Source organism: Crocuta crocuta, unplaced genomic scaffold (genome assembly GCF_008692635.1).
Source record: "Crocuta crocuta isolate KB4526 unplaced genomic scaffold, BGI_CrCroc_1.0 scaffold102, whole genome shotgun sequence".
NCBI lineage: Eukaryota > Metazoa > Chordata > Mammalia > Carnivora > Hyaenidae > Crocuta > Crocuta crocuta.
The window spans coordinates 2378632-2402577 of NW_027530019.1; the positions used below are offsets into that span (position 1 = coordinate 2378632).

A 23946-nucleotide genomic window follows, 5' to 3' on the forward strand; every position below is an offset into this window, starting at 1 on the left:
TAGTATTACTACTCTGCTTAAGTAATTTAGCTTAAATGGAACATTCACAGGTTCTTATTCCCCAGGCACCTGTAATCAGTTCTATCTTCATTCTAACTTTTCTGTTTGGCTAGCAAATCCTTAATTATCAGAAGGTAGCCATGCGTTCTGAGAGGTCGTTTGGAGTGACTCCAGTCTATGTAGCATTATTGCACTTGGAGTTGGGAGATGGTGTATGGTACACATAGCTTGGGTTTTCAAATCAAAACTATTAGGAACTCTTATTTTTCCCCTTGGGAACACAGCTTCAACACTGTAATACAAGATGGTGATACAACATGTTTTCCTCTTTATAACCAACCAAGCTAGAATGTATTGCTGTATTTTGTAAAGCAAAGGATACATTCATAACATTGATATGTTTTGTATAACAATTTGTTTTATACATCATGAGTTATTTCTTAAATTATCCTTATGGTTAATATGCACATTAGGAGCAAATAAAATTTTATGATTTTGTTTTTTAATGAAAGAACTCTCCTAAGAAAAATATTTCTTAGGATATGCTGAAGTCATTAGACAAATAGTTGGTAGTGGCAATTATAATTTTAAGGATTTATTTTATATGGAATGTGGCACTCTTTAAAAGATCTATACATATATCAAGATGTTCCTGTGGATTAATTTGAAGTCTCTTTTATTCTATAAAATTTCTCCCAACCGTATCGACTAATACCATGTATCCACTTGTTAAGTGTNGTTGGGGAGGCAGGGACAGAGGATCCAATAGGCTAAGAGCAGTGAGCCTGTTGTGGGACTTGAACTCACGAACCATGAGATCATGACCTGAGCTGAAGTGGGATGCTCAACTGACTGAGCTAACCAGGTGCCCCATGCCAGATCTTTTGATAGTCTTTCATAGTGCTAACCTGGTACAACACAAAATTGATTACAGGAATTATGCAATCAAGTTATCAGTCCCTTGAAAACAAATATAAAAGGTTACAGGACAACAACAGGGCTTTTACCTTTTTTCTTTATAATCTCTGTTATTTTCTAAAAATTATTAATTCATGATTATTTTTTAATCTTACAATATTAAAAAACTAGTTCATGACACCTTGCCGAGATCTCCAGTGATGTTTTTCTTTAGCTGGCATTTACCATTTGAGTTAATAGGTAGACAATTGAAGCATGATGATAAAACATTTTGTTGAGCTAAGGTAATAAGATAGGACTTTCAATTAGTATTTTGCTCATAAAATAATTATAAAGAGCAGTAATATGTTTATAGTGGCCATTTCCTGTAGATTGGGATTTCAGGTGTTAGTGGAGTGGTTTTGATTTTGTTTCCCCCAAACATGATCATAGAATAATTGCTTTTTTTTTTTCCTCCTATATTTTTGTAGCATTTGTGTCATCTTCCTCTCGTCTTTAGCCCCCAGCACAGATATTGATTATATTTGGAATGGGACTCTGTAATGGGTTACTTAAGGAGGGCAATCACTGTGGATCCCAAGTCTTCACAGTGTTTCTGTGAAAGTTTACATTTGAATTTATTTAGAGTGTAACTTTCTTTTATTGTTTCTGACTCAGTTTAAGATGCTACCAGAACTATTTCAAGATGATGAGAAGGCCATCAGTCCAACCTCAGCCACCTCATCAGGGCGTACGCCCCTCACCCGCACTCCTGCAAAGCCAACCAAAGGCAGACCAGGCCAGACAGCCAAAGAGCACAAGAAAACAGTGGGGCACCAGGTGAGTTCCAGGAGCTGCCACTATAGGACCCCATCCCCTCAAGCTCAGCTGAAGCCTCAGATCTTCTGTTGCCCCCCTCTCTACCACCCCCTCTTGCTGCCAGGAGGTGAAAAGAGGCTAGAGCTTTTACTGTGAGAACATGTAAAATCACCCCCTCCTTCTCCTCTCCACCCAGCTTTAGACCTGTGACTGCTTAAGCCTTTCCCCAAATAATTTTCTCTAGGTCTTCATTCTGGTAGTGCATATCCTCCCTCACAGACCACTGCTGCCTTTCGTTTGTCTTCTGGTTGTTTCCTCTCTGGATTTGTACAGAGCACCAGCTCCCTCCTCACTGCAAGAGCAGAGCCCTCTCCTTTCTTTGATGTCCTTGGCTCTGTGGGGTATAGGAGATATTACTCACATATGTAGTGCCTGGACAAGGCTGGGTGCTCAGAATGGGAGGCTGGTCAGCTTGTTTTCCTGTGTGGGGGACCTTGTGCCAGGTAAAATAAGAAACAGGGACTGACCCAGGACCACAGCCTCCAGGCTTGACCCTGTGTCCCTAATGGTAACCCCAAACTGGCTGTACTCCCCCATCCTCCCACTTATTTCCTGTGCTCTTGTAAGTCACCCACTACTTTTTTAGTCTCTTGCAGCAGAATTTCCACTATACATAATTAAATGGATTTAATATTCTTAAAGAAAGTTTATATTTTTAGTCAAAATTGTGAGTTCCCAACAGAAAGCTACAGAAGCATGTATTCAAAGATTGGGATAGGGGTGAACTCTGATGGAAATGATGGACTTTGGGTGACTATGATTTGTCAAAGCAGGTTCATCAGTTGTAACAAATGTACCAGTCTGATGAGGACACTGATTATGGGGGAGGCTTGTGTGTGGGGTTAGGAGATATATGGAAGATGCCTATATCTTTTTATTTTTTGTTTTTTAAAAAATTTTTAAGTCTTTATTTTGAGAGACAGAGACAGAGAGTGAGCAGGGGAGGAGCATAAAGAGGGAGACACAGAATCTGAAGCAGGTCTCGGGCTCTGAGCTATCAGCACAGAGCCTGATGTGGGGCTCGAACCCACAGACTGTGAGATCATGACCCGGGCCGAAGTTGGATGCTTAACCGACTAAGCCACCCAGGCGCCCTTATTTTTATTTTATTTTATTTTTTAAGAGAGGGAGGGTGCAAGTGAGTGAAGGGCAGAGAAGGAGAGAGAGAAAATCCCGTGAGGGGCAGAGGCAGAGAGAGTTAGGGCTCACCTAAAGCAGGGCTTGTGCTCACCTGAAGTGGGGCTCACCCCAAACGGGGCTCTCCTGAAGTGGGGCATGAGCTCACTCAATACGGGACTCGAACTTCAAACTGTGAGATAATGACCTGACCCAAAGTCAGATGCTTAACTGACTGAGCTGCCCAGGCACCCGGATCCTTGTATCTTCTATTTAATTTTGCTATGAACCTAAAACTGCTCTAAGAAAATAACTATAAAAAAAGGAGTGGCAGGGAAAATGGTGGGAGGAGAACAAATGTATGTTTAGTAGAATAAGCATATATAAATGGCAGAGTTTAAGCAAATCTTAACCTAAAGCCCTGCATTCCTAAATAGTAACACTCTCCTTTTGAGTTCATAGGTGGCAAAATCATCTCCCATGGTGCCATTAAAATTTTTTTAATTGTTTTATATCATCATTGATTTTCACAAAACCTTGATGCCCCTTTCTGTTCTGTTTTTCATGCAGTTCCGAAACTCCCTTCACCTGCTTATGGAGACCCTCAATGCCACTACCCCTCACTATGTGCGCTGTATTAAACCTAATGACTTCAAGTTCCCATTCACGTAAGTATTTCCCAACTACTGAATTAAAATGTGTTCAGCTCCCATAAGGATTCCCATACCACCAGAAGGTAAAAAATATTTGGGTCAATTTTTCTTTATTTTAGTTTTTATTTCCCTTTGAGAATGTGATAACAAGTTAGTGGTAAATTAGCAGCTGGCCTTTTGACGATTTTGAAAGTTGAGGTCAACCAAGCATTCCTAGTTCTATTTTCTGTTTTGAATTTACTTTAGTTCAGGATCTTTCTGGGCCTTTGTTAATTTGGGCATTAGTTAATGCCAGAGCTGAATGGGATACAGCTGCTTTGGTGAAGGTTCACAGTTCTCTCTGCTACTTTTCAACTGTTGACACCATCAGAGAATGTCTGCTATTGCCAAATGTCTCATCCTACACAAATACTATGTATGAGGGAGAAGGTTTTTTTTTCCAAAATGGAAATATTTCTCTTTTTTTTAATTTTAATTTTTATTTATTTATTTATTTATTTATTTTTACAAATAGTTTATTGTCAAATTGGTTTCCATATAACACCCAGNAAATATTTCTCTTAATATTAAAAATAATGCATGTGCATTGCAGAGACAGGTTTTAAGAAATATAAAATAGGATAAAAACAATTGAAAAAAACATTCATTATACCCTGAGAGATAACTGGTCTTAACTCACATAGGTCCTTCTTGTATAAACATACTATCATTTATTTAAATTATTCCCTGTTGATGACCATTTAAGTTATTCCAGCAATGCTATGAGAAATATATTTTGCCAAACATTCTTGTATATTTACCTGATTACTTTCTTAGGATAATATATTTCTAGAAATGGAACTTGTGGGTCATAGGTTAGGCACATTTACCAGAGGTTGTAAAAATTCCCCCTCCCCCCATAGCATATGAGTGCTCAGTTTCCTCCATCCTGCCAATCCTGTCCTCTGAGATTCTGCCTGAGATGCAGAACAGTTCTGAAAGATGCCACGAAGCCCTTTCTGGAGGAAATGGGAGGCAGGAAAAGCTGCCACAGCCAGGACCACTCTCCTGGACAAACCTAGGGGCCATTACTTTCTATCAGCCAACCCCACCCCCACCACCAACAGAAGGTTTGACAGGACAGCACAGCGGGAGGCTCACATAGAGCCCTCAGGGCTTAGCTGGGGGAGCACAGAGAGTGATCACCCAGCAGGAAGCAGGCCTCCCTGCGTCCTCTTCTACTGTCAGCTAAATGGTAACATGCCATTTGTCTAGAGAGTAAAATAAACATAACTTAGGTAAGATATAACACAAAATAAAAATATCTCTCATTGATGTGGACACTATAAATGTACACATGAAATTGAATAGCTTTTAGAACACCAATATATTTTTTAAAATAATTGAATGGGGCATATTTAATTTGTTCTTCTTAGAGAAATCTCCAGACCTGGCCAGTCTTTACTCCAGGCAGCTGTATAGGGTGAGCTAAAGAATTAAGAGAACAGCTCATCAGGCCAAGCCATTTTAATGACTATGGGCAAAGTAGAGAGGGCTTTGGGTTTTTTTAAAAATATGCTCAGTGGTATTCTTATGGGTTTGTGGTAGGAGCTACAAATAATGCTTACAGCTCTTTATCTTTCCTGCTAATGGTCTCCTCCCACTGTCACACAGAGTTTTTTCCATGTTGATCACTGCTCTAACTTTTGAATCTTTTCTAATATATTCATTTGACCCTTTAGAAAAGAATTTATTCTCTGGACTGAGGAGAGTACTTTGTGGCTATAGCCAGGCTTCTTGTATGTTACTGATGCTCACTGTTACATGTAGGTTTGATGAGAAGAGGGCAGTGCAGCAACTGCGAGCATGTGGTGTCCTGGAAACCATCCGCATCAGTGCAGCAGGCTTCCCCTCACGGTGAGCATGACAGTTTTCAAATATAAGGGATCCTGTGGGAGAGACTCTTACCTCTTTAAATAAGCTGATGTGAGTTTCTTTATGTAGGTGGACTTACCAAGAATTTTTCAGCCGCTACCGTGTCCTAATGAAGCAAAAGGATGTGCTGAGTGACAGAAAGCAAACATGCAAGAATGTTTTAGAGAAACTGATAGTGGTAAGAAAGATTTTCACTTACCTTTATCTGAACAGATATTGGCCAAAGACCTTGTAATTGTAATGTTTGAAAGCCCTTGGAAGTACCACTAATCCAGATTATTTAGGGGTGAGAGGGTGGGGGGCACGCTGTCTTAGAGATCAAGGCTCACTGTGTTTAGGATGCTGGGCCTAGTGAGGGTGATGGTCGACTATCAGGAAACAGGACAAGGCCTGGTAAAAGTTTACCTTGTACTTACTTCTGGAAGACATTAGCCAGATATTGTGTGATTAAGAAAACACTAAGTCTTATCCTAAGGGAACATAGTCTGTCTTGGAAAGGTAAGTATAATATGCCTAGTGTCTATCAGATACTAAAGAAATCAGAGGAAGGCAAAGCACATCCCACATGTGCAATGGGAATGAGGAACAGTTTCATGGAAGATGTGTGTTTTGAGTCAGGCCCTGAAGAATTGGTAAGATTGTATAAAAGTAGAAGGATATTCTACTAGGGAGCAAGGTGTGAAGAAGTAGGAAAGCATAGAATTTGCTCAGAAAACAGTAAATTCTTTTTTTTTGTTTTGTCTTTTGTTATGTAAGATTGGTATATGGGACAGTGAGGGAATGCTTAAGAAATGCAGGTTGGTGTTTGAAAAATCTTGCATGCCAAGCTGGGGAGTTCTCAAATTTCAGAATACATCAGAGTCACCTGGAGGGCTTATTAAAATACAGATTGCTGGGCCACATCTAGCAGAATTTTTGATTTAGTGGATCTGGAATGGGACCAATAATACGTATTTCTAACAAGTTCCCAGGTGATGCTGATGCTGGTCTGAGGACTCCATTTTGAGAACCAGTGATCTAATTCATGAAGAGTTTAAGATTCATGAGAGATTTAAAAAAAAGTATTTTGCTTGTTTGATACTGGTTTGGATGGATTACCTAACTTTGAGGCAGTTAGTCCTAATTACTAACTATTAGCTAAATGTAATATCTCTTCCTTGGTAATTATAACTTTTTTTTTTTAAGAGCTAAGGCCACTTTCTTAGTAATGCATAAAAAGAATCATCCTTTTTGAGTTTGGACCAACTCCTTTCTAACCTGGGTTCAAAAGGGAACAGAGGGCAGAAAGTAGGGACAGTCCTCCCCCTGGCCACCCAGACCATGCCAGGCCTGGTTCAGGGTTCTACAGGGTGGTTTGACAGAGGAGGCTACAATTGAGAGGAGAGCACGGGTGAGGTAGAGGAAGCTGAGATGAGACACAGGGAGAGAGAGAGAGAGAGAGAGAGAGAGAGAGAAAGGAACTACCTCCTTTCTAGCCATTTAGGTCTCCAGCTGGGCTTTCTTTGTAAACTTTGGTGATTTAAATTGAAATAATTTTACGTGTTTTACCTATATGTGGAGATTTCTGATTTTGCGGGTTCATGTGCAGGATAGATAGGAGCTACCTGTTTACGCTGAAAAGTGGTTTTCTGTGGTTTCCCTTAGAATTTCAGATCATGATAGTGATTATTATAAATAAATTCCACTCTTCTTTTGATATGAACATGGTTAATAACCTGCTTTCTTCAAGATAAGGTAGATCAGAATGCAATAGACCAAAACTAGCATGCATGTCTTGTTATCCAAAGTCAATGAGCAACATAAGTGATTATGTTTTTGTAAAAGGAGTTGTGAAATTTGTAGGATTTTAGATACATGTATAGGATTGTGTTTGTTTATTTTTAGCTACTGTTGGATAAAAGCAGCAGATAACTGTTGAAAACTTAACTCTTGATATGAATATGCAAAGTTTTTTGTTGTTTGATTCTTATTTTGTGTGCATGGCTTCCTGCCTTATTCTTTATGCTGGTGTTTTTGTCCCTTCAGCTTTCTCATGGAACATACAGCCTGATGTAATCCTTACAGCCTGAGTCAGTCAGAGGGAGTGTCAGCATCTCCATTTCCTTGAGATATTTAAAATGCAAACACGCAAATAATAGCTGCCTATAACTCACAACCAAGTTTTTGGCCTCAGATAATAATTCCAGGTAGAATGATTCTGGAAAATAATTCTTAAACTGCAGTTTTCCTTAAAATCCCTCTATTTGCTCAGCTTACATAGGATAAGAAATCTGGCTTCATTAGTGAATTGTGATGTAGCCCAAGTTTTAGCTACTAGATTCATCCCTTTACTGATTCTGCTTTTAGACATATTTTTTTCTCTTTTAGAAGTTCATTTATATGGTCATCATTCCTACTTCTGAGTATACAATTTCTTCCAAAAAATAGGACAAGGACAAATACCAGTTTGGTAAGACAAAGATCTTTTTCCGTGCTGGTCAAGTGGCCTATCTAGAAAAACTGAGGGCAGACAAGCTGAGGGCTGCCTGCATCCGGATCCAGAAGACCATCCGAGGGTGGCTGCTACGGAAGAAGTACCTGCGCATGCGGAGGGCAGCCATCACTGTGCAGAGATACGTGCGGGGCTACCAGGCCCGATGGTAGGTCTCTCCGCAGCCCATCCCCCCTGGTTCAGGGCCCCTGAGATTGGAGAGCTCATCTGATTCATTGTCCAACTGAGGACAGTTTTGAGTGGTCTTCCTATTTGAGAAGGCAATGCCTCACCTTTCCTTAGTTTCAAAAAAAACCAAACAGGTTTACTCACAAGACAGTTAAATAGAATAAAATTTCACTCACCCTTATGAATGATTTAGATTTATCTTCAAGAAAATTATAAATTACTGCCTACTCATGTCCTCCGTATTTTTTATATTTTGTACTTTTATGTGGGCTTGAAGAAATCATCTTTAAATTAAAAGTCATGAATATGTGCTGGTTAATAATGATTCCATTGAGGAGTTTTTGGGAGCAATTAACTGAGGAGATCTGGAAGATAATGAGACTTCAATGTGATTACATATGAGGATAATTTTAATTTAGGACTATCAGTAGGAATGAATTAATGATGAAGAATTTATGCCCAAATAGATTAGGGATAAATAGACACATTAGCAAAGGCAGTTAGTTCTAAGAGCTGGTGGTAAGTAATTACGGGATTACTGTGGCCAGCCACTTGGCTATGTAAAAGGGATAATATGCACTGTTTTAGAAAGAGTGAACCTTTTTAGGCTTTACTTTCTTTATTGTAGTATCAGGTATTTTGGAACATCCTACTTTTCTGGGTTAGAGAATGCTCAGATCAGATAATGAGTGCAAAAATATTTAGGGGATCTATAAATTGCTATACAAATAGAAGTGATTTAACATGTACATTATTAGAATAATAACAGTGGAGGTACTGTTTGTTATGCTGAAGATACTGGTGCTTTAAGTCTCCACAAAACGTATTCCTGGATTTGTCTGATCACTGACAACATGCCACTCTTTTCTTTGGCCAGCTATGCCAAGTTCCTGCGCAGAACCAAGGCAGCAACCATTATTCAGAAGAACTGGCGCATGTACATAATCCGCAGGAGGTACAAGATGAAACGAACAGCCACTATCGTTCTTCAGTCTTACTCGCGAGGCTACTTGGCCAGAAATAGGTATCACAAGGTGAGGCATTGTTTCCAATTTTGTTTATTCATTCCATGAACAGTAATCAAATTCCATATCTGTACAAAATATCACAGGGTTTCTATGGGCGTAGGATCTGAATGCAGACAACCAACAATTGACATATATTTTTAAATATTAAGTAAGAACATATATTTATTAATAGGATAGTGCAAAAATTACCTCCATTATCCTCTTTTATCTATGTAATTTGAAAAAAGTTAAGTATATTAGTTTCCTATGGCTGTGGTAATAAATTATCCACAACTTGGTGCCTTACAAAAACAGAAATTTACTCTCTCAGAGTTCTGAGGCCAAAAGGCTAAAATTGGTATCAGTAGCCCAAAAACCAAGATGTCAGCAGGGCTGTACTTCCTCCAGAAGCTCTAAGAGAGAATCTGTCTCTTACCTCTTCCAGATTCTGTCAGGTGGCTGCCGGTGTCCCTGATGTTTGTAGCTATGTCACTTTAGCCTCTGCCTCCATCCACACGTCATCTTCTCTGTGTGTCTAACTTGGCTTCTTTTGTCTGTCTCTTATGAGAATGCTCATAATGGATTTGAAGGCCACCCGGATAATTCACAATAATCCCCCTATCTCAGAATCCTTAACGTAACCACCTCTGCAAAGACCCTTTTCCCAAATAAGGTAGCATTTCCAGGTTCCAGGGATAAGGGTCTGATGTGCTTGGGGGCCTTTATTCAGCCAATTATGATGAGCTGTGAATAGGTAGAATATATGACAAATGGGTATAAGATAGTTCCAAGAATGAAACAATCTTAGAAGAATTTAACATGGTGAAGAGGAAATAAATTACATTAATGTGGTTACAGTTGTATTGATAAGAGTGTGATGCTCCAAATGTTTTTGACAAATAATCTTTATTGCTAGCAATAATCTACATGACTATAGATCATGCATCACCAGATTAATCTTAATCATCACCTCTACAATATATGATCCAATTGATGGGAGATTACTCTTATTTTGGTAAGGCTTTGAGTCTGTTCTTTAGGATATACTCTTAATAAGACAGAAATGCAGTCTGGATCTTAGAGCTCTGTAGGCATCATCATTAGAAGGAGCATCAGTAGAGTGTTTTGAGAGACATGTCTCTGGTCACAGGCAGTGCATGAGCATGACCTAGGTCCTATTTGTGTGTTTATATTGCTTTCTTATTTTCAAATAGTTGTAGAAAATAAGGAGAAATGGGAGGTTGATGAGGCTCAAATGAGCATATTCTATAGCTATGTTTTGAAGAAAATCTGAAGACAGCTGCTCTAGGTCCTTTTCTCTACCCACATCTTCTGGTGCTCTTTTTCTACTAGTATGAGCTTTCAGGGAGGGGAAAATCCTGATTAAACTTGGCCTTTTTGATACAACAAACTGGTTGCCTTCCCGTTTTCCTCAGGAACATGTGAACCGGGTTGTGGGGCCATTGGATTGGCAGAGGCAGGCTCTGGCCAGGTCAACTCCCACTGTGATTGGATGCAGCAGGGGTGGCACATTAGAGGCTAGCTCATGTTTAGGCCAGTAGTACCCCTTTTGTGCTTCTTCTAGCAGTGTTCAGTCCAAGCTTCCCCTTCATGGGATTTGGGGATCTTAAAGGGAGAGCAGGTGTTATTTAATTTCTCTGACTTACTGTGGACATGAGATCATTGAGATCTTTCATTGAGAGTGGAAGCTTTAATTGTAGACTGTTTCCATTTGATTAAAATTTCAGAAATGGACCGATGTCTGAAGTAACATGGAGAGAAGGAAATGGAGTAGTAAAATCGGCATTAATAGCTTTGCTACTGTGTGCTGTTGAGTTTTAAATCTGAAAGCCTCCAGTTTCCATTACTGAGTCTTACCCAGTTGGTCACTAGTCATCCGGATGAGACTAGGAGCTCCCTCGGGATTGTGATGTTCAGTGAGAGCTCACTATGCTCGCTTCACTCCAGCGTGATGCACTGTGACTGTACTGAGGGAAACCTGCAGGCTCCCTTGGCATTAGGAGAACAGCCAAAAAGGGCGGCCTTCATTTGCCAAAGAGGCCGTTAAGGTCTCCTAAACACCTATGATTTTTTTGTATCTGGTTGTTTAAAACTTAACCACCTATATCTTAAATGTATTCTTTAGAGTGTTAAATTTTTTTCATTGTTAAATAACTAAAAACAGGAGCTATTTTTTTAGTGATTTTATTAAGGTATTCTCTATTTGAATAGTTTCAGAGATTTTTACATATAAAAAGTTTCATAAGAGATACATTATGTACATTTGTAATAATTGCTAATAAGTAATCAGGTACATACATTTAAACATCATTTATGTCACCTAAGAGTTACCTCATTAAACCATAGACTTAGAAGGACCCCAAGGTTTGGCTAGTTTAACATTTCTTAAATTTAAGAATTTTTTCCCTATCACTTCTGATAATTGTTTATAAATTCCCTACTTGATTGTTACTGAAAAATTCATTTCATAAGTCAACTTTTTTGTTAAAAGTTGTTTATAAATTTAGGGGAATATAATATTTTTAGAAAATACAATATAAAATCAAAATTAAGATGAGTTTACTTCACTTCATCTTTTACTTTTCTTTTGAAGCTCCATCCCTACTACCTTTGAATTTCGTAGGTGGATTCCTGGTACATTTGAAATAGCAATGCTAGAACCTCACAAAATGGTATTTCTCAAATATGGCAAACAAGAGTTTGTTTGTTTGTTTCTAGGGGAAAAAGTCAATAAATCCGTAATAAACTTTGCCAACTAGTGTTGGCTTCTACAGTCAGCTTTCTGGTCATACCTCATCTCTTCAAGCGTAGACTTAATGAATGGTCATATGGTATTAGCAGTAAGGGTTGGGGGTACGTGGGTGTCCAGTCTTTCATTTTAATACTACAGGGTTCTATTCCTTTTATAGGGATCACTTATTGCTAACAGAAGTCGTATACCATTAAGAAACCTAATGTGTTTTTTTCTTTCTTTTTAAAATTGTTCTCCTTTTAGTATTCTGGTATCTTTAATTTACACAGCATCCATGTGTATACTCTGCTTATTTTCATACATATTTGTATAATGCAAACATAACACAGACTTTTATATATGATTCTTAAATCACCTTTTTTTTTTAAATTTATTTTGAGAGAGAGAGGGAGAGCACATGTGCACGTGAGCAAGGAAGGGGCAAAGAGAGAGAGAGAGAGAAAAAGAATCCCAAGTAGCCTCTGCATTATCAGTGCAGAGCCCAGCAGAGGCCTCAATCCCACCAACTGTGAGATCATGACCTGAGTTGAAAAAGTTTGACACTTTACTGACTGAATCACCCAGCACCCCGAGTCTGCTTTTTAAGTTGCCTTTTAAAATAATTTTGTGCCTCCATGTATTTGTGCTGTGTACAATCCATATGGTATATTGTTGGTTCAGATTTAGTATCTTTCCCTTTAGGCAGTTTATGAATTGCAGATAATGTTGAGCCTTGAGTCTAGTCCAGGATCTGACATTACCTGTACTTACCTCTTCTGTGCAGATGCTCCGTGAGCACAAAGCAGTTATCATTCAGAAGTGGGTCCGCGGCTGGCTGGCTCGCACCTACTACAAGAGGAGCATGCATGCCATCATCTACCTCCAGTGCTGCTTCCGGCGGATGATGGCCAAGCGTGAGCTAAAGAAGCTCAAGATCGAGGCCCGCTCCGTGGAGCGCTATAAGAAGCTCCACATCGGCATGGAGAACAAGATCATGCAGCTACAGCGCAAAGTTGATGAGCAGGTGTGTTTTGTTATTTAAAAAAAATTATTTTTCTTAATGTTTATTTTATTTTTGAAAGAGAAAGAGCATGAGCAGGAGAGGGGCAGAGAGAGAGGGAGACTCTGAAGCAGGCTCCAGGCTCTGAGCTGTCAGCACAGAGCCCAGCGCAGAGCCCAGCACAGGTTTTGAACTTATGAACCATGAGATTCTGACCTGAGCTGAAGTTGGATGCTTAATCGATTGAGCCACCCACGCTTCCAGGCAGGTGTGTTTTAAACAGGAGCCCTGAGAGAACTCTGAAGAACCCCACTGGGATTATTTTCAGCAGTGTCTCCCCTGACTTGACTTTTCAATCACAGCAAAAAAGGTAAAATAATAATGACAATAAGGAGTATGGAAATAGTGACAAGCTTATAGGTAAAATTATGATTGCAAGAACTAAGGGAGGAAATTATTTTGAGAACACAGCCAGATTTATTAGCACTCCAAACCTTTATGTCCAAGAGTCCTATTATACTTTATACTTTCTAAATCTCATTTGTCATTATAATTCATTTGCATAAAGTATAATGTTTCGTTTACAGATGAGTTGTTTAGCATTGAGATGGCAAAAGAAGCAGGAAGTTATCTGTGCTTCTGGGAAACTTACAGTCTATTGCAGAGATAAAATTTGATTTCTTAGAGATAGTTACTAAGTAATACTTAGCACATACAAATAATAGAGTGGTAATTGGTAATATATAAATACTGAGGAGGGCAAAAGAAATAAACCCCACAAAACCCCCAAAAAACAGAATAAAGCAGAATTCATCAGTAAGGTTTTCTTAGTGGGAGGAGTTTTAAGTTAATAAAGAGATTTGTAAGTAACTTGTGATTTTGAGGCCATTTTATCATTTTTAAGAGTCACTTGGCTAGCATATGGCTTTTACAGAACACTGATTTGTTTTCAAAAGCAAGTATAGATGTTTCTATTTCTGGATTAAGAATCAGGAAATTAAGAATTTACTGTGGTAACTTACCTTGTGACTGTGAGAAAATGACATCCATGCTACAGAATTAACTGTGCCTATTCTTTTCTCTCATTGTATCACTAAGAGGGCCTTACTTGTAAGGGTTGCAGTTAGATACTCTATCTATGTTATGATGATACAGCATGAATATGATCAATAAATAAGGATATCTCAGAATACATTTGATGATGTATATGTTTACTTATTGTTACTTATGTATGTGTTTAAAAGAACAAAGACTACAAATGCCTCATGGAGAAACTGACCAATCTGGAAGGAATATATACCTCTGAGACTGAGAAACTACGAAGTGACTTAGAGCGTCTTCAACTAAGTGAGGAGGAAGCTAAGATTGCTACTGGACGGGTCCTCAGTCTGCAGGAAGAAATTGCCAAGCTCCGGAAGGACCTGGAACAAACTCAGTCAGAGAAGAAATCCATTGAGGAGCGTGCAGATAGATACAAACAGGAAACTGAGCAGGTAGGAACTAGATATCATATCCCTGTCGACTCCTTTCACAGAGGAAATGTGCTGTCATTATGACCTGGCCCATGTGGCTCAGTGCTGGTTTCACTTGAAGGTGAAATGCAAATGTCAGTTTGCTTACTATTCTTTATTATTATTTTCCAAGCATTTCTCCCACATGATGCATGAGTGATTGTAGGTCTTTTAGTAGAACCTTTGACCCTAATAAGATCAGAGCAAAGAAGAGAATTAATGGCCAGTTACCTACTCTCACTCTTTTTCTTTAAATGCAAAGGTCTGGATGAATTGTAGACTCCTTTTTCTTCAAAAGAGTTAATATGATTAAGAAGCCAATCAGTGAAATGTCACTAGGTGATAGTAGAGATCTTTATGGAAACCTGCATCAAGGCTGTATTAGAAGTCCGACAGGGAGAAATCCAAATGTCTGCACACTGATTGTAGCCAAGAGCTGCTGTGCAGATAGAACAATAACAAGAATGCTTACAGATTGGTGCTTCTGCATTACACATTTATATTAACTTATATCAAAACTTTATTAAATACAGAAAACATTAAGGTTCTCAAGCAGCAATACAATGTATTGTTGAAACAAAATAAAGGTACCTCAGCATAAAGCTTATTTGAAAAAAGTAATAGATATTTATAAATTCCCCTAGTATTACCATTTTTAAATGAAAACAATTTTGACTGTTGGCAAGACTCCCAGTTTCCTATGCTTTTTCTGTATGGACTTCTGAATATTAACACAGCCTATGCAGTAAGAACCTCAGAAAGAGCTTCAATGTAATTCAGATAGGATAGTGTAGCTAGTAAAACTGCAGTCTTACCATGGTGTTCAGGGTCTTAATAAAATACTTCCTCCTATGTCTCTAGCACATCTGAGTTCTGTGTACAGAAACAGCAATGCCATTAATATAGGTTATTTTGACATGGCAAGCTTATTCTACCAGAATTCAAATATACATTCAAAGGGATATTCTTCAAGTTTAAGAGCTCCTTTATTTTCATTTTCTGAGCCCACAGAAGCTTTTCAGATTACTCTGAGTCCATAGAGTTTTTAGGCTTGGTAGGAGTATTCTCTTTTCTTCTTCAAAGTCAAGTTTATACCTCTCTAGTCTGAAAGAATAGCACATATGGACAGATTCAGATCTTTCCTTCCTTTTTATTTCATTACCTCCTGCTTTTCCCAGAGATACCTATATGCACTACCATTAACTCTTAAATTTGTTTAATGTTTGTTTGTTTGTTTATTTATTTATTTATTTATTTATTTTTTGAGGGAGAGAGAGAGAGAGACAGAACATGAGCAGGGAAGGGGCAGAGAGAGAGACACACACACACACACACTCACACACACACATACACACACAGAATCTGAAGCAGGCTCCATGCCCTCAGTTGTCAGCATAGAGCCCGATGCGGGGCTTGAACTCATGTCCTGTGAGATCATGACCTGACAGGCCCCCCAATAGTCCCTATCATTAATTCTTTTGAGTAGAGTGTAGCAATAGGGAAGAATGAAAAAATTTCACTGTGGCAGCCAGCTTTGTGGTTAGAAAAGCTACATTCCCAGCCAGGCTGATCAAGGAGCCTAGAAGGTACATTATACCTGTGGTTTGTACCCAGGATTGTGTGTCAGAGTGTACTTGAGAGATTTTAGAAAGATACCTGCCCATGCTCTAGAGGTGTGGGCTAGACACGTATATTTCAAAGAAGCAGCATAGTTTACTGGTTGCACACCCCTGATAGAGCAACTTCTTTCACAAAGGAACTCTGGCCTTTCTACTGAGAGCAGATGTTAAGGCCGTATCACTTTGGAGGGAGGAGACCGAGCCCTCAGAGGGAATACCTTCTGGACTGACTTCTGCTGTAGCATAGTGTTCTTCTCTAACCTCCCTGGTCTTTAGGAATCCTTCCTTAATCACAGAGCCCTCTTTGTCTCTGAACTCCTGATAGCTTCCTCTTTATTATTAAAGCTGTTGATTTAACATGTGATTCTTGATCTCAGCATCATGAGTTTGAGCCCCACATTGAACATAGAGCTTACTTTAAGAATGAATGAATGTGCACAAAAATAAACTCCAAATGGATAAAGGACCTGAACGTGAGANAAATGAATGAATGAAAAGCTATCACTTTAAGAGTTCCTTAAATTTATGCTTAGAAAAAGGAATTCAAATTTCACTCATCACAAACACATTTATTTCAAAGATGAACTGAGTAAATTATAAACTTTGCCAAGTTAACCTTTGGTTTTGATTTTTGCTTCATGGGAATCCTTATCCAACCGGGAACTAGAAAGTGAAAGGTCATTGTGTTTTGTTTATGTGTGTGAGTGTCAAAATATACATATACATAACATAAAATTCACCCCTTTAACCATTTTTAAGTGTAATGTTTTGTGGCATTAAGTACTTTCACACTGTTGTAAGGCCAATGCTTAAACATGGAATAAAAGGACCAGCTTGCAACCTTGTAAAACTCTTAAAAGGAGATGAAAGGGAAATTCTCTTTCTCAAGACAGACAGCAGGGAGCTTCAGAAGGAATTCAGTGAATTCGAGAACCAAAATGCCCTTCATATCTTTCTGAACCTCCTTAATCTCTCTTAATACCTGAATCATGAGTACGCATAAGCTTTGTGTTAGGCTGTTGAAGTGAGAAGGCATTATCATTCTTTCAAGAGCAAATACTTCCTAGGTGCCAGGCAGTTGCTAAATGCTCAAGGTACAAAGTAAAATAACAGTAGTTATTGCCATCCTCCAGGAATTTCTAGTCTATTAGGGAAGTAAAAGTAAATCATTTATAAGAGCTGTAATGAGGCACATACAGGGCCTGTAGGAGAGACACCTATTTGGATGGAGTTTGTAGGAAGGCTCTCGGGAACGGGTAATGCTTGAACCAAGTTTGCAAGATGACTAGATGGAACTAGGCAAAGAAATGGGACACAGAGATGTGGAAGTAAGGAGGGACTCTGTGTGGTCTTTATATTCAGTACTGGGTGTCCTCTGTCTACTGCGGCCATCTGAATTCATTGTTTTATTTTATAGCTGGTATCAAATCTGAAGGAAGAAAATACTTTGCTGAAGCAGGAGAAAGAGGCCCTCAATCATCTTATTGTGGAGCAGGCTAAGGAGATGACAGGTAAGGCTTGCATGGCCATAACCTACAGTACTCCAGCCAGCCTCAGACCAAAGTTGTCTAAATTACAACTTTGCTTAAAGCTTAAATGTTTTAAAAAGTCAAGATTGTCATCAGTCAATTCAGGAAGTCCCAAGAGGCAAGCACAGTAAGTATTTTGGTTGATGTAGTTGGTGAACTTGTAAATGTGGTCTTTCTATGTACAAATGTGAATTCATGTATAGTCACTATCATCTGTAACTAAAAAAATTAATTGTTCTGCCTTTGTGATCTGTTAGTATGACTCATAGGATTCTGTTGAATTAGGAAGGAATTGTGAGCTAATATGCATATGTGTGTCTGTGTATTTATTTTTTGCTAAACCAATAGATATTATTCTCCTAAGATAAATTACCTTTTTTCCACCAAAAAAGAAAAAAAAGCAACTTTATAAATTTTTTGACTAGAAAATTAACTAGATATGGACATTTATTCCATTTCTCATTTGTGAAATAGGTAAGAATTATGATAATTTACACGGAGTCCACATGTATATAAACATGGGTTAAGAAGATGTAGATCTAAGTTATAGTAATTGGTGGTGGAGACATGGAGAAAGAAATGGATTGGAGCAAGGATACAGTATATGAAAGAATCACCAGAATGTTATCCTTTTTGATGTAATATTCAAAAAAGAAAAATTTTGTAAAGTTTTGAGATGAGCTATGATACCAGTAATGGTGTGTTATTTCCAATGAGGAAAATGAGGGGGAAAGTACCTGCTTATGAGTAAAATTAATGAGATCAATTGTTAGAATGTTAAATTTTGGATATCAGCTAGGACCTCTATACAGAGATGTCCTAAAAACAAACTGAGATCAAAGATTAGAGACTGAAAGAAATAGGCCTTATGGTACCCATTAAAGCTAAGATGGTAAGAGAGACCTCTGTGCTTTTTCCCCTACTACCTCCTCCCTACTAAAGGGACTAATGTAAAGGAAAGAGAAGAAGTCTGTAATTAAGCCCTATAGGATGTCCACAGGTAAAAAATAAGGTGAAGAAAAGAAACCACAAAGGAAAATTGACAGGGAAGATTGAAACAGTCACTGAAGATATGGAAAGAAGGCTGCTAGGATGCAGAATGTAATGGAAAGATCCAGAATGATGAGACTACTTCTGGGAAATTGTAAAATGTTATTTGAAATTGGATGGGAAGAAGAAAGAAAGAACATTGGATTTGCCTAGGGAAACTTTCTTGGTAGCCTCAGGCAGCTTCTCCAAACTGGTGAGAACAAGACAATTCATAGAATGTCATAGGGTAAAGAGATTCTTTCACTCATTCATTTACACATTAGTAGAGTCCTACATTAGGGAAGCACTGTAGTGGGCACCAGGAAACAGTTGAAACAAGGTGCGTGCAGCCCTTGCCCTTATGATGGAGCTCATGGGGAAAGAAATGGTGAAGCCATTGAAGCAAGCAGGGTGGATTAAGGTCTAGTCACAAAACATGAAGATAAAGTGGGCCATATAAATATTAGAAAGCTTAATATTTATAAATGTGACTGGCTGGCTCATCGAGTTAAAACATACAGCTGAGATGTGTGCCTTTTTTACTTTGCTTTATCTTCAGTCAGGGGCTCATCTCCAGTCTCCAGATGACATCCCAGGCAAATGCAAGCTTCTGGCAACAGGGAGACCAGAAAGGGGTGGTAATCGGAAAGGTTAGGGTGCGCGTGCCTCCCCCACCCCAGCACACAGGAGAAGTAACAACACAGCTGACCAGACATGGGGATCTTATCTGGTTAGAATTGGGAGAGTAATAGGACAGTGGGGGTTCATTGTGCAGAAAGTGTAGGGGACTGAGGTGAGCAGAGAGTTGACTGTAGCATAGGACAGCTGCGTTCCTTTAGAGTTCACCATTCCCTCAGAGATTTGAGGAGTATCTCTGACTTTTTGACAGAGTACACTAATTTGGACAACAGAATTTTATGGTAGCCTGAAACAGAATATTAAAATAAAAAATAAATACGGTACTTTAGTTACTAGACAATGACTAGTAGAAGTTTATCAAGGATGTGTTATCACCAGTGAATGAACTAGTACATAGAAGAATTCAATAAATGATTGTTGTTATTAACAAACAATTTCATTTTTTTATCATGGTATTTTCTCTTTCCCTACATTCACTAAGATACTCTTCATAGATCATGGTGGTAAAAGAAAAACTCTTTGCAGAGAACCTGGGATTCCGTGTAAATGTTTCTACTCTTGAGTTTTGTAGAGCCACCTTTGTTGTACTTCTCTTTCTTCTTTCTTTCAGAGACTATGGAGAAGAAGTTAGTGGAAGAAACAAAACAACTGGAACTCGATCTTAATGATGAAAGGCTGAGATATCAGAACCTTCTGAATGAGTTCAGTCGCTTAGAAGAACGATATGATGACCTCAAGGAAGAGATGACTCTGATGGTGGTGAGTCGAACACTTGATTTTTTTTTTTTAATGAGAAACTTAAGCACCTAGCATAGTGTAATGAAGCCCCATGTACTTCATGTACTCATTACCCAGTTCCAAAATGGCCAACACACTTCTACCCCTGCTCTATCCTATCCCATCCAGTGGATTGAGTTGTTGTAGAGCAGATCCCACAAATCCTATAACTTTATTCATAAATACTTTCTAAAGTCAAACACTTTAAAGACTGGCCTATAGGTTAGTATGAAGTCATATATAGCTGGACTTTATTTTATGTATTAGATGACTTAATGTTAAATTTGCATATAAATCAAATATTTATATAATTGAGTATTTCCTCTACTGGTTTTTGTTACAATTTCAAAGATATATTCCCACAAAAGGAAAGTTCAGCCTCTATTTGTAAAAAATTATTTTATCTATTTCAAGAACTCTTCTGCATCTACCAGTGTATCTTTTATACTTTTAATAGTTCCACACAGCCTCTCTGTTCTACTCACCTTGCTGTCAGGAAACAAAGAGTTCCCTAGCTCTTTTGTTCCCTGTAGGTGCCCGCCTTGAAGGTAACCTCATGGTACAAATGGCTAGAAATGCTCTGAAATCTCTCTTATAAAAAAACAATGTAATTCGATATCTATGTCAGAGAATGTTTGCTTCAAATTTTGCCTCTCTGTGGATCCTTTGACAATGTTTTTTAAACGTAACATTTAAAAAGGCAAAATAAAGGAGATTATATAACACACACAAAAACTGAAATAAATGTATCACCTTGAAGATGAGAAAATCTAGTCTCCAAGAGGTTAAAAACCTAAAGAATGCCAGTTGGACTGTTATTTCAAACCTTGCTACTCTATCCTGATTTGAACATGACAAAGAGAAATTACAAATAGGAGTAGGTCACCATTATCCTTATCACTGACCAATCAGAAGGAGCCTCATTAAATCTTGTCTTCCTCCATCTCCCTACTGCAATCACTCCTCCTTCACATTCTTCTATCCTTAGCTTTCCCTAGAATTCTTTTCCTCTTAGAATATCATATTCCCCAGAGTTCCATTCTTGGGTTTTTTTTTTTATCCTATTTTCTAGATCACCGTGCCAACATTTATGGTTAATTTGTGCTTTGGTTATGGCTGGCACTAAGTTTTGTGTCCCATGAGGTGTTCCTGAAGCCACGAGTGACAGGATGTTAAGAAATGGCACTGGGAAAAGAAATGATTGAAGTCAGATAAATTTGAGAACTACGTTTATCTCTGTTGAAGGAGAGATAAACAAATTTTTTTCTCCCTCAGCATTTCTGGAATTCTTTAATACTGCATGCCTTGTGAACCTCAGAAAATAAAATGAGACAAGCATATGCCATGTATACATCACTTTCTGAGCACATTCCCAGAAATGTCTAAAAAAAAGACCCTCTAGTAATGGCCATCCTCCAGCAACTTAGCAGGGCTTTACCTTCCTGCTGAGCAAGTCTCTGCCTGCTAGCCATTCTGTTCCCAGAAGTGCTGTGGAAAAAGAAAGACGTAATCAAGCTCCAGGGGCAGTTTAGCTGCATGATTTCTGATTTCTCAGCTTATAACCCTCTTTGTTGTACACTGATGACTCACTGTCCTTCTTTTTGGGTAACAAAATGGTCAGAAGGAGGGAAAAGGAAAAAAGTAGAGGAAGGAAGATGAGAGTCTACTTGCTTCCTACTCAGCTCTTCATCAGATCCCCTTTCCTAGCTCTAGGCATAGTGAAGACCGCAGTTGTGGTATAAAGTATTTGCCAAGAATTGCAGAGAATAAAATACTGGACTTTACAATTTAGGAATAAATAAATAATAGCAATATCTTATTTTAATGTTTAGGTAGGAGCTGGCAACTAACAGTTGGTGCTTGGCTAATATATCATTGACACTGTTCTGCAGATGCAGCTCTCACGACCACAATGCTTAGGAAGCATTTGTGGTAAATAGACTCCTCAAATGGATGGCAGGAAGCTTTAGGGAGGGGGAATTGATAGATTGCTTCAGTGCTTCAGGGAATCTATGTGATACATGGGCCATAGTTAATGGCACTGATTACCAGTGATTACTAGATTTCTTGGCCCTGGTACCAAGAAGTGTTGTAGGATTTTTCTCCAGGAACATTCTTCTCCATTGTGGAGCAGAAGGAAGAAAACACTAAATCCAGGGCCAAGGAAATTCAAGCAGACAGTGAAAAGATAATAAAGCGGTGGAGTACAGGCTTGTGAAGTGTTTGAAACTGAATTCATTCCAAGTCAGGAGGGAGTACTGCATGTCAACAATGGGGTCATTAATCTTGACAATGGGAGTAAGACAGGTTCAGGAAAAGAAGGAATTATTGGAGAAATGACAGATAAGAAGAGGAGGTATAAGATGCAGATCTTGAAGGAGCACTTGATGATCAAGTAGTGTGTTTGTCCTTATAACTGAATAGCATATGGACCAAAAACTTGGGAAACGAAAGGACATGCATGAGGGAGTTATTGCCATTACTGCGGAGTCCTAACAATTATGGCAACATCAGTTAACATTAATTAAATCCTTGTTACATGCCAAACACTATGCCCTTTACTTTCACTTTCTTATTTAATCCTCATATAAACCCTCTTAGGTAGATAATATTATTATATTAATATATAACATCATTATGTTATTATAATAATATTATTTACTTTTTCCTAATAATGAAAGTGAGGCCTGGAGAAGTTGGGGTAAAGAACAAGAAAATGGCAGACCTGGAATTCCTACCCAGCTCTCTCCTGTAGACCCAGAGCATTTAACCACTGTCCTCTATCCGAAGTTACATTAAATAGCAGATACAGCGTTGCTTCTATTCATACCTTAAGGTATTTGTTGTTTGGTAACACATACATGAGGGAAAATAGAGGTCTAACTCATCTTTAAATAAACTTATTAAAAATCTTTGTCTAAGCATTTATATGGATCTACCTGTTTTTCTTAATGACGCAACCAATTAATTAATAAACAAAATCCCATACAACGGCTGCCTGGTGCTAGGAACTTTAAGGTTGCCTGTGTATGTAAATAGAGAGAAGATCTGAGTGCCTTTGACTTTATGTGGAGTGGTTCTCCCCTTCAGTGTGCACTCTAGCTGCTAGATAGTTTCAGAGGTTTTGGTGTTCTTGGGTCTTCCTTATCCACTGGAGTACAGGTTGGGATGGCCTGGGAGACTTTCAATTGCTCCTGGGTACTGGCTTTCCTTTAGTCACACAGGTCCGTTCTATGTAAGCCTGGATATGGGAGAGAGAGAGAGAGAGAGAGAGAGAGGCAAAGGAGCTCTTTCTGGCTTCTGGCTCTTTCTACAGCTAGGGGAAGGAGTAAAGGAAATTGGACAGATGAAAAGCTTCCAGAGGTTTTTCTGGACATTTCCACCTCTTCTGTCGGCAGGGGGTGGGGGGGCACTTCCCACCCCAGGAGAGAGGGGTTCAAAACCCAGCCTTTTTATTCCTTCTTTCTCCAGGTCATTCTCTTACCCTTTCTTCTACAGGAAGGAACAGACTGCAATTGCTTAACTTTTCTGTTTTCCATAAGCTTTCTGAATGCTAACTTCATAGGTACCACATGTCATTGTAACGTCACCTGGACTCCCTGAACCTCAGGACTTCGGAGAATTCTTGGAGCAGCTTTCTTTTTATTTTATTTTTTTTTTTATGTCTTTATTTTATTTTCAGAGACAGAGAGAGCGAGTGGGGAGGGGACAGAGAGAGAAGAGACTGGAGCAGCTTTCTTACCTTTCCTGCACTGCTCAATCTCCCCAACGCTGACTCCAGAAATTCAACTTCATGCACTAAAGTGACGGAAGTTAGAGTCACCTATATAGAACCCCTCTCTTTTTTTCTACTTAGACTCAAATACAGTGCAGTAAAATGATTATGCTTTCATTAAACATATTTCATGAACTTTTTACTGAGTTTTGTGTAATTTCAACACTGAAGTCTGTGTTTGGTTGCTGAG

The 23946-nt window shown here is 38.7% G+C and overlaps 1 protein-coding gene across 1 annotated transcript in view; it reads left to right on the forward strand.

The window, feature by feature from the left end:
• MYO5A (myosin VA) overlaps window positions 1–23946 on the forward strand; it is a 164523-nt gene that overhangs the window by 91589 nt on the left and 48988 nt on the right. The window contains exons 16-25 of the mRNA XM_077764363.1: window positions 1576–1737; window positions 3463–3560; window positions 5355–5441; window positions 5529–5637; window positions 7887–8098; window positions 8996–9152; window positions 12662–12901; window positions 14122–14370; window positions 17425–17518; window positions 19815–19963. Coding sequence (XP_077620489.1) covers window positions 1576–1737; window positions 3463–3560; window positions 5355–5441; window positions 5529–5637; window positions 7887–8098; window positions 8996–9152; window positions 12662–12901; window positions 14122–14370; window positions 17425–17518; window positions 19815–19963 — 1557 coding nt within the window. The remainder of the gene's footprint in view (window positions 1–1575; window positions 1738–3462; window positions 3561–5354; window positions 5442–5528; window positions 5638–7886; window positions 8099–8995; window positions 9153–12661; window positions 12902–14121; window positions 14371–17424; window positions 17519–19814; window positions 19964–23946) is intronic.